Source organism: Polyodon spathula, unplaced genomic scaffold, assembly GCF_017654505.1.
Source record: "Polyodon spathula isolate WHYD16114869_AA unplaced genomic scaffold, ASM1765450v1 scaffolds_828, whole genome shotgun sequence".
Lineage (NCBI taxonomy): Eukaryota > Metazoa > Chordata > Actinopteri > Acipenseriformes > Polyodontidae > Polyodon > Polyodon spathula.
In genome coordinates, this window is record NW_024472315.1 from 122,735 (window position 1) to 140,234 (window position 17,500).

General features: G+C 44.9%; 1 protein-coding gene across 6 annotated transcripts; it reads left to right on the forward strand.

Moving 5' to 3' along the window:
• Positions 1–1,173: 1,173 nt before the first annotated feature.
• On the forward strand, positions 1,174–17,072 carry zgc:153867 (uncharacterized protein LOC337226 homolog). Of its 6 annotated transcripts, none has more exons than XM_041241908.1 (7): positions 1,174–1,382; positions 6,460–6,487; positions 11,306–11,449; positions 12,902–13,075; positions 14,215–14,292; positions 15,242–15,281; positions 16,632–17,072. In XM_041241908.1, exons 1-6 carry the CDS (start codon positions 1,221–1,223, stop codon positions 15,268–15,270), a joined length of 615 nt encoding a protein of 204 aa, XP_041097842.1. In that variant the 5' UTR covers positions 1,174–1,220; the 3' UTR covers positions 15,271–15,281; positions 16,632–17,072. The 6 variants fall into 6 exon arrangements, with proteins under 6 accessions (XP_041097842.1, XP_041097841.1, XP_041097840.1 ...); XM_041241907.1 differs by lacking the exon at positions 6,460–6,487 and adding an exon at positions 6,144–6,171 and having other exon boundaries at positions 1,175–1,382; XM_041241906.1 differs by lacking the exon at positions 15,242–15,281 and having other exon boundaries at positions 1,177–1,382.
• Positions 17,073–17,500: the final 428 nt, after the last annotated feature.

The following is a 17,500-nucleotide window of genomic DNA, read 5'->3' on the forward strand; positions in this document are numbered from 1 at the left end:
GTTTATATAACAAGATATGGTCAGCTGTCATTGACAATGATGGGGATATGATGTTAATATTGAGTGTGGTCTCAAGTGTGCAGATCGCAGGGGTGCAGTTTTGATCACATGTTCAGAAGCATGTGTTTTCATTTGAAACTCTGGTGCTACACAAGGTTTGAGAAATATCTGGAAGCCTTATTTTCAGCTAGTTTTGCATTTCATTGGTCACCTGGCTGGAGGGTGAGATTGTCCCCGCCCCTTCAACAGCTTCTGTCATAAACCAACCAGCTGCTTCCCCTGTTGATTAACGCTGTTTATAACCAGTGACATGCTTTGCCCTCACCTATGAATTGAAACAGCTCCACTATTCCTGAACAGAGGCCTGCGAAACAACCGTCTTTAACACAGTGCCGGATAATATAGTTTAATAAGACTTAGAAACGAAGTCAGCTTGACAAAGGCGAGTGCTCTCCAACGGGCAATACGTGTGTTTCTTTTTTTTTTTTTTAATAGTCAAAATTAGTTTTATTATTAATTAATATGCAGCAATAATGATGTTGCACACAAAAGTCCCTAATGCACATCCCTTTGGTGGTCACTAGAGGGCAGCATCCAGCATCGTTACTCAGTCCTGTTCTGGGGCGGACCCATCTCAAGGTGAGTCTGACTCTAACTGTTAATACTCTGTTAGGGATGCACTTCAGCGGTGATGGGCTTAGAGGGCGTAGATCTGCAGAACTGCTAATCCAATTGTGAAGAAACTTGCAAAGCACATTCTTTATCACGAGATATTTAATACACGAGAGGCTGGGGGTTTGTCTGTCGGAATGGCACTCTTAGATTTCCACATATGTCTCATACAAATGTGCTGGAACGGTGACGGATGAGTGTATATGAGGATTGCTTGTGTCTCTGCCTGTGTGGCTCACTTATTTGACATCTTCCATGGGTTTGTCTCGGGCATGGGTTTTGGAAATGCAGGCTCCCTCTGTAGCGGGGCTTGGTTCTGTGCGCGCTGGTGGCGGTGGTCGGGGAGGGGGCTGTAGTTGTTTCACTGACACAATCAGCAGCGACTTTATTTAGCTGCACAGGTACCCACTTCTCCAGATCCCCAAGGATTGTGTGCATGACGTAACCGCCGCCTCGAGTACTAATAGAGCTGGCACACTTTCTCAAGACCGTACAGCAGTAGGCAGACTCAAGCGCACAGAGCATAGCAAGCGTCGTTTCAGCGGATAATGGCACCCAAGAAGGAGACCCAGGTGAAAAAGCCGACTGCTCTCCCTGACACGGCAGTTCCCGCACCGACTAAGGCACCTGCTCCGGCCACAGCACGACCGGTACCAGCACCCAAACCGCCGAAACTCACCGAGCCCCTGTTTGACATCGCCAAAGTGGTAGTAAGTGGACCTTACTGGCTGAAATGAATCCGCACGGCTGCTTGGTCATTTGCAGAGCTCCATAACCATTACACCCCGGTGCTTTTAATGGTTTCTGTTTTTAGTTCTTTGTGGGGTTTTTTTTCTCTATTTATTGTAGCTTGTTTGTGACCTGTTTATTGTAGAAAGCTAAATGTCGTGTTTGTAGGCTGGTTTTCTTCCATTCCTGGAGGTATTTCTAAAAGATACTATGAGGTCTGTGCGATAGTACCCTTGGCTAAAAACTGTTCGCGTTTTTATTTGATTTCGAAGGTGTCATGTGGATTACAACCTAAACTCAGAAACCATGCTGCCTGCAGCTCGTCTCGTCTTCGTTGCTTCATGTCTACAATATCTCTATGTTTGTGTAGACATCGCCTCTGCTTTGCTTCCATTGTTATAACCTGGCTGTTTCAGTACATGTTTGGTTAAATAATACGACATGGTCTATGCCCTTGGGTCACCATTTTGAAGTGCATTTCTTATTTTTAAGTGTATGTGAACTCTGTGGGGTACAAGACGTTGCCCTGCCCTTTGAAAATGCATTATAAAATACAGCACAGGAAACCGCGCGGTACCATTGCAGCGCCGAAGGGGGTGTTAGAACGCTACTGGCCATTCAGGTTATGTGAAGCGATAGTTTGGCTATGGCACCGCCATAATTCTGATTGAATTCCGAGTGGAATAGCTGCTCTAAGGCTGCTTGTGCATTGCGTCAGTGTTATTATGAAAGTTTGTCCACTAAACACTATTGAGTCACAGCTAATTGGCACTCAAATATTGGTATCGATTCTGTGTAATGTAAAGTCACAGGTTAATTTGTTATGTAAGAAAATAAAGCTGTAGTAACACCTGCCATAACACTGTCAATAGGGTGTAGCGCCCCCGTGGGCAGCCAGGTTCTGGTACAGTGCGATAGCCTCACGCTCATTCCTTCAAGGGAAATTGTCATTGTATAGTCCCTGCCATTAGCAGAACTAGACTGTGAAACTCTATTGCAACTCAAATACTGCATGATCAGCAACATGCAACAATGTCCTGCATGTAAGACACACTGTTAGGCATGTTGTAATATATTCTGTTACCAGATGATCCTCAGTTGCACTACAGTGGTGGTCCCTGCAGTGGCACGCGTCTGCCATTGGTAGAATGGTACTAGTGTGGATCACAGTGGCATGAACACACATACTGTCTGGTAACCCCTGCAGCATCAGACTAGACTTGCATTCCTGTGCGTGACAGCTGTTGTGAGGATTGCCCTCGATCCCGCCCAGGCACTGTGACTCAGAGTATCAGCAAAAGGACTAGCCTTGGGTGTGCTGGAGACTAGGCACCTGCAACCCAGGAAGAGACCTCAGCCCTGGGCGAAGCAGGACTGGGACGCTGCCTTACCATAACCCACTGACTGGTCGGCAGGGGATATTTGTACTGCGAGTGACTTCATCATTCTTTATTCTCAAGCACCCTCTCCCTGTCCCAGCTAGACTAGTTTATGACTAAATTAACCTCTTCACTGCCATGCTAAGACTGTACAGTTCTATAGTTAAAACCGCACCAAGAATACTGTGCCCAGGTCTGGTCACCTCAATGCAACAGAATTGCACAGAGAGTGGCAACTAGGCTGATCCCAGGGCTTCATGGCATGAGCGATGATGACAGGTTAGAATAATCTCTTCAGGCAGTAGAAGTTTCCTATCCTTCATGGTCACTACTGCTTTGGCACAGAGAGCAGGACGAGGAGGCTTACCTGGAAGCTGACTGAAGGTTAAGAACAGAAGGTTGGAAGCACTTTTGACAGTTCTAATAAATGCATGGAATAGCCGAACAGGTGAAAGATCTAAAACACTTGAACGATGCAGCCCCTAAGTGGGGTTCAGTGGGTTGCGAAGAAGGGGCGAGCCTTGATGGGCCCAACGGCCTCCTCTCGTTCCTCGAACATTCCTTACGGTCTTAAATAGGAACTTTACATCAAAATCTTTCACCCATAACTTCAAACGCACGACACGAGAACAGATAGAAAGGCGTGACGAGACTGTATAAAGCTCTAGTCTAGTTAGACATCACTTAAAATACAGCATCATTACTAAAAGTGTCTCAAAAGAGTTTATCTCTGTAAATCTTTGCAGCATTTTTGCAGTTTTCCCTGTTTATGCTCTGCGTTTGCCATAGTTCGCCATGTGTTTTAATATGCTTTACTGTACCTCTCTGTGCTTTGCAATGCAAACGCTTCAGAATGATAGAGAGCCTTTAGGGAGGATTGGGTGTAGATTTCCACCCCCTGCTTACTGCAGTAGCTCCAGAACAATTTAAACGTGATGCTCTCGTTTTTTGCCCAGCCTCTGCCTGCCGTTGACTGGCTTGGTAACTGGCTTGGTAACGTTGGCACAGCTGGTTAGAAACAGGAGTGGCAGATCAGGACTTGGTGTTCACTTTATGAAAGGTATTCTAGACTAGATAATGTGGGGTAGGTCCCTGAGGGTATGCAGAGATGATCCAGTCTGTTCACTGCAATGAGGGCATCATAGTCATACAAGGAGCTAATTCAATTATATAACTTGAAATGTTCTGCCTCATAAGGGCATGTTCTGTCACCAGCTCTAATAATACACCTGCAATTGACAATGAAAAAATACTGACCCAGTTCTGACACTGGTACATCTCATCATCTTGCAAAAACAGCGCCCCCTACTGCCCAAACCCTTTGCATTGGCTTATCAAGTGTTGTTATTGATATTCAACTACAATCCTCTCTTTTTTTACACTCAGATTTGCAGGTTTATAAAACATAAGTAAATACCCTGAGTTTTGATAATAAGTGAACACAATTCAGGTCTCAAGACATATAGGACTACAAGTACCAGAATGCATGGCATCACAGTTTACAAAACATAGCTATGGTCACCCTGGCTATGGTGGCCTTAAATAGCAGTGTACTGTACTGCAGTTACAGTGTCCAACCACTAGATGGACTCCAATCACTACAGTTTAGCACAAAATGTTTTTACAAAATGGAAAATGAGGACCCTAAAAAAATTAAACTTGAAGCTAATGCCTCTTTAATATTTTTGTAATATTGACTTTATCGTCAATACCTGTGCTTTACCATGTGTATCTACTGTATGATTAGCTATACCTGTGCTTTATCATGTGAATCTACTGCATGATTAGCTATACCTGTGCTTTACCATGTGTATCTACTGTATGATTAGCTATACCTGTGCTTTACCATGTGTATCTACTGTATGATTAGCTATACCTGTGCTTTACCATGTGTATCTACTGTATGATTAGCTATACCTGTGCTTTACCATGTGTATCTACTGTATGATTAGCTATACCTGTGCTTTATCATGTGTATCTACTGCATGATTAGCTATACCTGTGCTTTATCATGCTTTCACTATGCTTGTGCTACACTTTGCTCTGCCTTTACCGTATAAATCAGTCATTCTGCATCTGTGAATGCTTCCATAGACTTGCTGGAGTTTGGTGTGTATCTCCAAGCATTCCCCAGCTAGCAACCTTTCAATACAGAAATAATGTTTATCTGTTGATTTCTATTTTTTTTTTCTAGCTGCTCTTCTGAGAAAACTGGGCTGTTTAATACAATAAGTCAAAGCCAGAAGTTGCCCCAAGGGTAGTGCCCGTAGATGCCCCGATTAACGAGCGGTCTTCAGCGGCAATGCAGGAACGCAGCGGCAGCAGAACAGCAATGGTTATGCACTGGAAACACACTTGCATGAGCGCTGGCAGAGTGGTTACAATGGCAATGCATGCTGACTGGTAGTTGCACTACAGTGACTCTGCACTGAGGGCCGATGGGAGCACACAGAGCAGCTGCACAGTGCAGTGAGGGCTGGTGCGGTCCTGTGCGTAACGTGGTTGCAATACCACTGAACCATATCCGCATCAGACACACGGTGCGCAATGCTGTCAGCACCACGACATGATCGACAGCAGAACGCGATCTGGATTTGCGCTCTTGTGATGAAACTCGGGGTCTGGTCAAGTCCGCACCCCCTCATTAAGCCTAGGAAAGAGACGGCGCCCGCATAGTGCCCTCTGATTGGCTGGCGGCGCTTTCATTCATAAACAGTGACGTGAGAGTGAGTAGATAGGACGCTTGCTCAGGTCTGAATTGTCACATTCCTGGAACAGCAGGTCTGCAGCGAGCAACATGGTGGGTCTGAGCTGTGCATTGTAATCGAGGGAGGAAAATGATGGCTATATATATATGAGATGAATAGGGAGGTGTAACAGTAGTGTTATGATACAGTACGGGTCGTACGAGAGTCTATCCGGGGGTTAGGAACCATTTTAAAACGAGGACGCTGGACTAGGCCTTCACTGTTACTGTGTGTTTTGTATTAAAGGCGCAGAAATTGATATAAAAATGGTTAGTGTATATACAAGGAAAGAGCTCACATATTGTTACTGACGCAAGTGATGAGTATTGTAATTCTGCTGTGCATCTGTAGAAGGAAATATGTATGCTAGTATTGCGTTGTGAGTGCCATTAGATTGAATGTACAGTAGTTCAGCTAACCAGAAGTACGGGCTTTAAAACTAAATCGTTGTTTTGTAGAAACATCAATAACTCGAGTGCACTAAAATAACAATATTACATCCACATTAGCACAGTGCAAGGTTATAATCGACCTGTTCCGTTGCCTTGGTGCAACTTCTGCCTGTGTTGTTAAATGTTAATATTTTGTTATGTGATTTTTTTTTTTTTTTAAACAGTCTGACTTCTCAGAAGACCAAATTATTGGTAAGTTCGTGTTTTTCTTTATTACAAGCGCTTCTTGCGAGGAGGGTCCCGGCAGAGGGCTGCCCGCCGGTTCTCTTGCACAGTGCCGGCTCAGACCTGGACAGGAAAGTGTAGTCGTTGTCTCTGTCTGCTTGGTGGCCTGTATTAAGCATATCTGCATTATAAACGAGACCATTGCTTTCTTTCTTTCTTGTATTTCTTCTTTCCCTTGCTTATTTTCTTTTCACCTATCCTTTAATCTTATCTTTTTTTTTTTTTTTCCTTTTTTAAAATCTTTTCTTTTTCTAGATTGAATTTAAACAGGATCAGATTTATGGTAAGTTGTCAGTGAGGGAGCAAAAAAAAAAAGTGTGTGTGTGTGTGACGACCCGGAGACATTAGAGCAGAAAATGCAAGAGGGCACGTTTTGAATGTCCCAGCCTAACTTTGCCTTGCCTTTGTTAACTTGCACTGTGTTTTGTATGTGGTGTGTTTTTCGATTATGAATGTGAAGTTTGCTAATATTCTCTCATGTTGGTTTCTCGTTATGTCTGTCGTGTACGAGGTGTTTCTAACCCCGTGTATTTTAGGTTAAACTACAGTCATCTAAGTGTTCATTGTGAACCAGAAACTGCATAAACTGGATAACTGAATCTCCAGTGTAAAGACTTCAAGACAGAGTTAGTGTAATCTGTAATGGCTGACACTGACAGACACACCCATTGCAAAAACCGTAGGGCTATCGCCCAGAAAAGGATTTGGTACCGAATTTGTATTTATTGTCCGGTTTTAAAATAAAAAATATCATACTCAAACGTGTTTATTCAGCAATGCGTGAACATTTTAGACCGAACTGGGTCTCATTACAATACAGGGCTTAAACCGGAAGCGTCTGCACTGGTTAATAATATACAGCTGGGCCGAGGATAATTGCATCATTTCGATTTCATGTTTCCAGCAGCGCCTTTTAAGTTAATTTTGTATTTTTTTTTTATTTTTTTTTTTTTTTTCAAAAGTGTATTTAAGTATCCGACACCTAAAAGTCATGGCGTTACTTGATGTTTTATATCTGATCGCGTTTTTCTGTTTTAGGTGGCAGTGTGCGAGTAGACCAGGAAACGGTAGAAATTCCTATGAATCAAACATATTGGGTAATAAAATGTCACCCCCTAGAACAGTAACATGTCCTTTATGGACAATTCTGAACACCCCGCAAAAACTACAAATACGCGTTAAGGAAAAAATACATGATCTTGAAATCTGTTTCCGGGCAACGCAGAGCTGTGTTGGGAGAAGATAACAAGGCTAGTGTTTATTTTACGGCTCCAGTGGTTGTGGTCGTGTAAACTATGTGTGAAAATACCAGTTTCCCTTTTTTGGGTAACACAAAGTCGACCGGGATGTTACGGCGGACGAGTTTCTTCTTGTTTGTGTTGGGCCAAGATGGTTGACAGATTGGGCTCCTTCTTCACCATATATGGTCATGAAAGCCCGCAGATTCGGGGAGAGTCTGCAGCGCATTCCGCAAGCAGGCAGTGCAGATAACCGGTTCAGGTCATGAAGTCCCAAGGAAGACCTTCTAATCAGAGGCCAATATAAAAAACACAAACTGTACCTTCTCCTGCGTGCCAGAGAGAGTGTTTCTGTCTTTGCTGCCAGTGCCTGTTTTTGCTAGGTTGGGTGCCTTCTTCATTTTAAGAGGCCTATCACTTTAGCCCTGCTCTTTCAATGCAATATCCATTTCATTTTAAAGTTTGGTACTCGCTGATGACCCCGTTAGCCACAGTATAAGATCACTGGTGCACGGGACATGGGAATGTTTGTTAATGATTGCTAACCAGGATTGGCGTCTTTTTGTTTTAAATTTAAAATGAATTATGGCCGTACAGCAAGAAAAGGAGAATTCGGTGCTTGTCCGGTTTGTTGTAGCTAACTGATCTCAAAACTTTTTAAAAGGTCCCAGGGATTCAGCAGCATGGCGAGGCAGCCCATTCCATACCTGCTTCACTCTCTCTGTGAAGTGTGTGTTTCCCTTGGTCCTGTCTCCACTCGGCTGGGCTTTTAACACTGGGAATTGGTTCTGGTTTCTGCTGCACATATTTGGGGAGGGGAAGTGTGAAAATCATTAACTTAAAATACTTGTGTTTTACAGTGTGGATTCTGTTCATTCCTTGGGCATCTAATGTGTTTAGTGCTAGTTTGTACAGCATGCAAGACTATATTGAAGTTGTTTTAGCATTTTGTTTAATAGGACAGTATTTGCTCTTGTGTGTAACATGGTGCATTTCATACAGAACCTTGTTCTGCCCCTCCCTAAGGAATAGAAAATGTTTGGGTTTTGCAGCCTGATTAATACTCCCTGAAATTAACCTTTTTAAATTGCGATTTATTTGCTGTCAAAAAATAAAAAAGGTGTCGTTGTAGCCACTATAAACTGGATCTGTCCGCTCGGTTTCCCCTTATTCTCTGTGCATTATCCAGCTTGAACCTGCAGTTCGGAATCCCTGACTGGTAATCGGACAGCCTTCAGGACAGTCAGTTCAAACCCCCAGGGCAGCGTCCATGATCTGCCCTGTCTTGCTGCGCTAGGCAGTTTAGCAGTAGAGTCTGGGCTAGACTCCCAGACCCCCACCAGGGTCACAGTGTACCTGGAGACTCTGCTACCAGAGAGGGCTCAACCAAAGCTAGTAATCATAACGTTATTATAGGCTGTGCAGATTTTCATGTTGTAGAAACTATCTGCAAACGGCTGCTTCCTGGTACGGAATGACTTCCTGTGCTGTAGGTCATATAACCGAAGTTACTAACTATATTCTGAAATATCTGCAGGAAACGATATAAATAAATCCGAGCTTGCAGCAAACCTGCCCAGTGATATAGCAGACCTGCAGCTGTTGCTAGCTAGATGTGCGTTCAGTTGCTGGAGCCTTGCTTCTCACTCCTTTAACTCTGTTGGAAATGCAGAGCCCTCTGAGTTGTGAGGGCTGGGTTTTTAAACAGTCTGTTCTCCACCCTTTCAAAGTGTCCTCTTTGTGAGTTGTTGTCAGGCTTGCTTAGCTCCACACCTCTGGCATGACACGGATAGACCTGCCCTGCAGAGCCTCGCAGACGGGACTCTAATAATAGTTCCAGTGGGTGCCAGCCAGCTGCGCCCATAACTAGTGCTGGGATGAACACAAGATTTTCATCTTTGCATATTCATTCGTTTTCAAAAAATAATTAAAGCCATTACGTCGCTCAGAACGCAGGCAGAAACAGCACAGCAGCAGAGGCAGGGGGGCGTGGCCCCTGTGTGTGTGTGTGTGTGCCTTTTATTTCACAGCAAGACACTACACTATGCGACGTGCTAAAGTAAAAAAAATATCCCATTTCCAGGCACTGTTTAAGCGAGGTATTTCAGAGTGGCTTGCCCGTTTTTCTGTCCCATGGGATTCGGACTTGCTCTAAAGCAGCACAACACTTTTTTTGACCCAGATGGCTTTCCATAGAGATTACCAAGGGTGTGTGCGCATAATGTGTTTTGTTTACTTTTTTGTTGCCTGGAACTTTTAAATAGTCTCGAGCTGCTTTGTTTTGTTTTATGTTTAAATCTTCTGTCGCACGGAGTTCTTTCGTTTGTCACTTCTTAACTGTCTCGCAGCTTCTCCTGGGGCGGTGATTAAGCACAAGGTGTTTTTGTCACATCTAGCGAAATACGAACATCTGACTTTTGCATCTGAATCCATGCAAGAAAATATTTTTTCCAGTGTTCGGGTATGTGTCCCAGCACTGCCAATAACCCTACATGAATGTGTGACGCTACCAGTCCTGTCCTTCAGGGGACTGGCACATCGGTATTTCATTGTCGGATATTCCCTCAGCCTTTGAATTGATTGTGCAAAGTTACTGTACCCGGTCACAGTAAGCTTATATGAGAGATGCTTGTGCGTGAATGTGTGTCAGTGTGTGTGACGGATGAGAATTGGTAGTCTTTGCCACAAATCCTTGAGGATCCAGCTCACGGTGACCTGCTTAGGATTCCTGGACACTAATAGCGGCTCTGTCTTGGGAACTGACCACTCTGTCACAGCTGTGTATAGAAGGCGATAATCCCAGCTTGGGGACGTGGTGTCCCAGGGATGCAGTGGAGTCGAGAGGCAGACCAGCAGTGAACTGCAATGCACTGTGCCTCTGTTATCCAGCGCTCTGACTCCCAGCCTCCCTGACGTGTGTCCCGAGCTGCAGTTTATTAATCATGATACAATATGAATTATTAACATGGAAAAGGGGGCAGAAGGTTAACCTCTTTATCTCGTTGCATCTGAACCCCGCAGAATGAACTTTTGTCTGAACGCAGATTATGCCTGCGACAGCTTGTATTGTTAGTGGAGGGGGGGAGGCAGTGTAAGACCCAGAGCTGAAACTGGACACCACTGGCTGTGTCGTCCACCTCATTGGAAGCTGTTTGTAAGGTGTGGCGCGGTGCTTTGGGGCGGTCGTGACCAGGTCATACTGTTTCCGATGCAGCTGGAGAGGCTGGCAGGCGGTGAAGAGAGACAACAAATTAATTCTGAATTATTTATTAGAAATGTAAGAAGCGCCACCTTCTTTTTCCAAAGATGTCCTGCCTATGTAATCAAAGCCTTGTTTTTGAGAATCTGCCTGGAATATTTTTTTTCCATGAGCAGAACCCCTGCTCTCTTGAAGGAAGTCCGTGGTTTCTCCCCAGACCTTGGTTTAACATTAGACAATGTACACACGAGAGGAGGCCATTCGGCCCATCAGCGCTCGTCTTATTCCTAGTAGCTGGTTGATCCCAAAGTTGGGTTTTAAAGGATCCCAGTGATTCAGCAGCGTGTCTAGGTGACCCATTCCATCCCCTCTTCGCCTCCTGAAGATCTGAGTCACGCTGGTTCTTTGGCCTAGTTCTGGCTCTGAGAATGAGATGGAGAGAGCCAGCCCAGCACCTGATACTAACCAGCGCAGCTGTGCCTGACATCTGTGACATGCTGAGATCGCCTTGTAGTGTTTAAGGGAAATATCCACATTTCAATTCATCCAAAATGTATTATCATGCAATGGGGGGGGGGACCAGTAGATAGAGTGTTTCAATACGCCCCATGCAATGCTTGTTTGAGTATTCAAATGTGAGGTTTAATGTGTGTGTCTCTTTCAGAGTTCAAGGAGGCTTTCCTCCTGTTCGACCGGACCGGCGATGGCAAGATCCACTACAGTCAGTGTGGGGATGTGATGCGCGCGCTGGGGCAGAACCCCACCAACGCAGAGGTGCTGAAGGTGCTGGGGAACCCCAAGAGCGAGGGTATGTCTCGCACCGGGGCACTTGGAATTGGGGCATTTTGTAGTTGAACCGTGGCACGCCTGTGTAGTTTTCTATTTGCAGTTACTGCTTTGTAATTGAACAAAATATCACTAATTGCAATTTCAAACAATTCTGCCGTAATTGCAGTTCTGATTGACCGTGGGTCTGGCATGTCTTCTCCACATCCAGTTAAATGCTGAATGCTTAAAAGTTGCAGTCGTTTACAGTGATAGAGGGCTTCGTACGATGGCTTTTCTGATTGGCTACATGCATGCACAAGTGAACAGGCTTCGTAGAATTTATTTTTTTTTTTTTAATAAAATGATACTTTAAGTGCCACTTCAGCAGAGTCCGACACTCTGCAGCAGGCTGTGCTGTGAATGGGAACCTTGGTGACGCTGTTTTGAAACCCAGTCGCTTGTTGTGCCTTTGTCTCTCTGCCAGTGTTCCTCAGAGTTCAACATGGAAGTGACTGCAGGGAGTAGCAGGGTTGAAAGAAAAGGGGCGGGATCTTTCCTGTCTGGAGAATTTGGGAACGGACATGCCTGTGCAAAACAAATGCCCTTTTTTGGGAATGAGGGAGTCATTTTAGTGTTTTGTTGTTCATACAAGCAGCAGCCTTCGCGTTTATAGTGTTTGAAGTTCTTGAGGAGCAGGACAGTCTTTATATAGCTTCTGATTAGCTCTGATCTTCTCCCTGGGTGGGCACTAGTTTTAATAAAACCTCTATAGTGGAATCGAGTATTCAGAAAGTCAATGCAAAAACAAACCGAGATGACTAATGATGCATCCGCTGTGGCGTGCAACTGGAATGATTCACTGATAAAGTGGCGTCTAATGCAATTGAATTGTAAAGCTTATTAACCTTTAGCTGCAGATCTTATCAACGCATGCTAAACCTGTGTATATGCAGCTCTATTTCCTGGTGCCTGGAATGCCTGTTTGTTCCTGCCCAGTTGAAAAGCTCTTCTCCTTAAATTGCTGTGATTTTTATACATGAATCCAGCCTGGGCAACGAGGAGCCTGGCCTGGCTGTGTGTTAAACACTGATAGAAATGAGGCATCATTAAAACCAGCTATCAATTTACTGAATGTTTTGAGTGTATCGCCTTGCACAGTGTTAGTACCTCCATTTAAAAGAGGCTAGCTTTTGAATGAATTTTAAACTTTTAGTAAGTGGTTGTTGGTATGAAGATTTTCTGTTTTGGAGATGTATTATATAAAATATTTGGTTAATATGGCTTTTGACTGTAATGCAGAAGCCAGGAGGGTCCATGCTGGAGAACAGTGGTGCACGCCTCTCTAGAAACTGATAGTTTAGATCGACACAGCGGTCGTAAGGTGGGGCGCTTTTACAGCCTACAAGCCTACTTTGTATCCGGGCCAGTGATAAGAGTGCTTGTGCAGTGCTTGTAATGCCCTGCCCTGCTCTGACTCTGTCTCTTCCTGCAGAGATGAACCACAAGACACTGGACTTTGAGCAGTTCCTGCCCATGCTGCAGGCCATCGCCAAGAACAAGGACCAGGGCAGCTTCGAGGACTTCGTGGAGGGGCTGCGCGTCTTCGACAAGGAGGGCAACGGCACCGTGATGGGCGCGGAGCTGCGCCACGTCCTGGCCACACTCGGTAAATACAAGAGGCGCCGCGGCTTGACACAAACGCACGTACCCAAACGCTGCTGTGTACGGGTTAGACAAAAATACAATTAAAAATGATCTGCGACATCGTGTTTTAATGCCCATTTAATTGTAACACTCTCCCTAGTTCTGGTTCTTTCTGTTAGGCTTGGTTCTGCATTTTAAATAAAAGCCGTACCACAGTCTGTCCCGCTATAGAAGTCATTTTCCCAGTTTTTTTTTTAATTGCATGGCTTGGAAACGCACCCCCTGCTTCTTTTTACAGACAGATCTGTTGTCTGCAGGGTTTGAGTTGAATAAAAGTGACTCTGATCCTTTTCAGCTTTGTCAGAAGTGTGATGTATTGCTGACGGTACGATTTGCAGATCATTTCTCAGTACGTTAAACTATCAAAACTAAACCAGTTGGCAATTAATCTCGCAATAAACAAAGTTCCAACCCTGAAGCCACATACGACAGGGCTCCCTGATCAGCTAGCTCTCTCCAGGGCAGTACGGTACACTATACCCCAACAGGAAAGATTCCTGTGCAAACTTCCTGTAAGTATGTGTAAGGGAGTGTGTCGGGGTAGGACGAGAGGTGGTGCAATTCTACAACAAAGTCTAACAGTAAACGAAAGAACAGGTTTATTTAAAAGCATAGTAACCCAGCTGTGAGTCTCGTCCTGAACGGTCGTGATATTTTGGGGCTCCTGTCCATGCTGTAGCGATCTGTGAAATATCACAGGTCACCTCGCAGCACTGTCGTCCCTCCCCCAGCTCTCCTCCTTTTGAGAACCAAACTGGAGTAGAGCAACACGCTCCCTTCTGTACAGTGAACCCGCCCACGTATCCCTGGAATACCAATCCCAGCATGTGACTCTGGTGACATGGCTGCTGTACTTGCAACGCCCTCTTTACCAAGATGCCGCCCCCCCCCCCCCAACAAAAGTGACTCGCGTCACAATCATGTGATCTTGGTATAAGGATCCTTCAGTTAGCTCGATGCCCTCTACCTGTTGGGAGGATGAATTCCAGACAGAAACCCCCTTGACTCCTCGCAGGTCCGCTCTGTGTATTGTGTGCTGTCTGAACCGTGTCGGTTTTCTTCGCTGTGTGTTTGCTGACAGTCTTGTGCGGGGCTCTGCAGGTGAGAAGATGACGGAGGAGGAGGTGGAGACGCTTCTGGCAGGACACGAGGACGCCAACGGCTGCATTAACTACGAAGGTACGGGAGAGAAACGGAGCTCGCTGATTGGTGCTGGAGGAGCTCCCGGGTCACACAGCCACCAATGGGCTGCAGAGTGTAGGGTCTGTTCAGTCTCAAAAGCCACTGTGTACATTATAAAATAGGACCCAAGATTCAAATCAAACATGCAACAGTGTATTTGTTTTACAAGTCTGTCAAATCGAGGGAGGTGCCTGGTAAACCAGTATAGCTGAAGACCTGGCGCTGAGATCGCTGCCCTGTTTAGTGCTGCCCCATTATCTGAGTCAGGGCTTTGTCGGGTGGGTGGAAGTTTGTTAGTCTTGGGTTTTTTTTTCTTTTCCCGATGGTTGGTTGAATTGTTGGGTTAAAGAGTGCTTGACAGTCTAAGTGCTTTTTATTGTTCGCTTATGTAAAGGATCTCTTTTCAAAGCTTCATTCTCGCCCCAAGCATTTCCTGTTGTGTGAAAAAACTATGCACACTCAGAGGCTGACTGGAGAGACTGGGACACAAGCGTTCCCAGAGAAACCGACAAGTGCACAAACCCTACAGGGAAGAGAGGAGCTTTCTAATTCAGTACAGAAGTTAATGGCCAATACTGCACTCTCCGTCTGACGCAGACGTCTTTTACTTCAACTTGACAAGAACAAAGTAGACCAGAGAAAGACACAGCGTGGTTTTATGGTTCTAGTTTTATATTTAATATACATACAGCTACAGTAACAAACAATGGCAGTGATCTATATAGTGTGTTCTCTATAGAAATCACATTGCTGCTGAAAGTCCAGTGCAATTTACATAGGTATATCCTGAAGCAAATCATGGCAAACCATCTCAACAGTGGCAATACAGGAAAATTGACGATTCGTAGAAAACAAAGTGATTGGGTCTTCTAGAAAAGGAATTACTTTTTTGGTTTAATTTCTCTCTCTTAGTTTGGTTTTCATAATTTGTGTTCCTTTTCAACAGCTTTTGTGCGACACATCATGTCAGGGTGACGGGTCATTGGGTACGAGGTTCTTTGTGTTTTTTTTTATTTGTGCTCAGTTTTTCTTTTGTTTCTGTTTTTTCTGATGGATTTTTCTTTCCAGCTTCCTCCTCCAGTCCCCTCCCCTTCGCATGCTGTCTGCATGTAGCTGTTATTGATTAACCCCTCTGCTGTGTGACCAGGGCAGCCCTTCTCTGCTCCATGCCAGGGGTTCCTCTAGAGCCAGCGAGGAAGACTGTTTTGTTTTGTTTCGTTTCCTTAGAGCTGAACTAACCAGGGGGGGTCCCCAGCTCCTGCAACCCAGGGGCCGGGAGCCCCATCTCCCATAACCAGGGGTCCCACCTCCCCTCTGTCAGTGCTGTGTCCTGTTCAGTACTGTCACACTCATTGGAACAAACTTGAAGTCTGTTGCAGACACTCCTGGACAGTGTCTTCAGCTGGCTCACAGTTTTGACTTGATTCTTGCAATGCCTGGAAATGGGAACTTGGACAAACCTCTAGAAGAGGGTTTTTTTTGTTTTTTTTTTTTCCTGGAGAAAATTTGAAACCACATGGAATGCGTGCAGGCTGAATCGCAGTGATGTTTGAACCTCTCATCCCTAAACCAGTATTCAATATTCCTGTTTATAACTTGATTATGAAATGTTTTATTTGTTGTGGTGAAATCTTTTTGCGTGGAATTGAAAGCCCAACTTGGGAACAGTCTTCCTACACTAACCCAGAGTTGTGGTGTAGACTTGTTCAGTATTTCTATCCAGCTAGTCATGGGACGGGCCCTGTCGCCCGACATCCTCTCCCTCACCCCTCTTGCGCTCGCTCTCTGTCTTTCTGCCTCTCTTTGTAGCTAGCTAGCTCCCTCTTCTGGTAAGGAGAGAAGCCCAGTGCGTCTGCTGCAAACTCCTCTAAATTCTGTCCAGCATTCTGGCTGAGTAGGATAGAGAACTGCAAGCTCCCAGCTGTTGCTGCTCTGCAGACTGACTGACAGACAAAGCAGGCTCCGATTACAGCTCAAACACCTGACTGTTACAATCACTCCTGCATGGCGAACCTGTGATTCGGGTAATGGCTTCAGATTGATTCGGATTGTGTTAGTCTTGCTTTATGTCTGACCTGATTTTGAAATGATTCCAGTAGGAGAGAAAGCTCTAAGCAGTTGTCTGAAATCCTAGGCTAAGATTCAACCATCCCAGCGTGGGTTTGTTGAAAAGGAAATTGTGTTTTCATTCCGACGCGAGAAAGATCTCGAACAGAGAGCCGCTCAGTTTGGTAGATTTTTGGGTTTTTTTGGAAAGCTGTAATGGGAGCCCAGCTCTGTCGCTTTTCTACAAGACAAAGAACTAAAGTGTGTGTTTCTCTTTACTGTCCCTACAGAACTCGTTCGGATGGTGATGAGTGGATAAAGAATTCAAGAACTTTGTTTTTTTTTTTTCTGATTTTGGTTTTATTATATTTTTTTCCACTTCCTTTTTATTTTATAAAGTGCCTTTTCTGCCTCTGTAAACCTGCCCCTCCCTTCCCCTCCCCTCCTGTATAACTGAAAACCTCCCTGGCCCTCGATTTAAGAGACACGCATGAACAAGCCATTCAAACAAACAGAATCGGTCCTTTTAGAGTCTCGCGGGAAAGGTGTACGCCAAGACGAGCTGCAATTGGTGGATTCACAGAGCGGACCTGACGAGGGATTGGCTAAGCTGGGACTGCCCCTCCTTCCACCCTGTTCGTGATGTCTTGCACATTGCTAAATGGAATTGACATAAGTTATTACTCTGTGTTCCATTGCATTCATAAAATAAAACTTTGAATTTCCAAAAATCACAATTGTGGCTTTTCCTTTTATTGTGGTCACAGTGCCATTGGGAATCGTGTAGCAATGCTGACAGTCTCACAACTCTGTTCTCTCTCTGGATCACGGTTAGCTCTTTGGCTTACAGGTGATGTTAGTGCTTTTAGATTCGTCCGCTGGTCCCAGATAGTTACAAAAATGTAAGGGTGACATACAGACAGATGCCCCCTATATCCACAGAATCGGATATCAGCAGCTTCAGGTAAATAATAAATACCAAGTTTCATAAGAACTGGACAAGCGGTTTTCCAGATACAATCTGTGACCTGCAGCTCTGTACAGACGTGAGTTTCATCCCTAGAGGGGAGACTCAGGAGTCCGGCAGCACTTCTGAAGCTTCCTCGTTGATGGCTGTTTCCGATGAACTGTCTCCATGCACTGCTTTTGTTCTCATTAG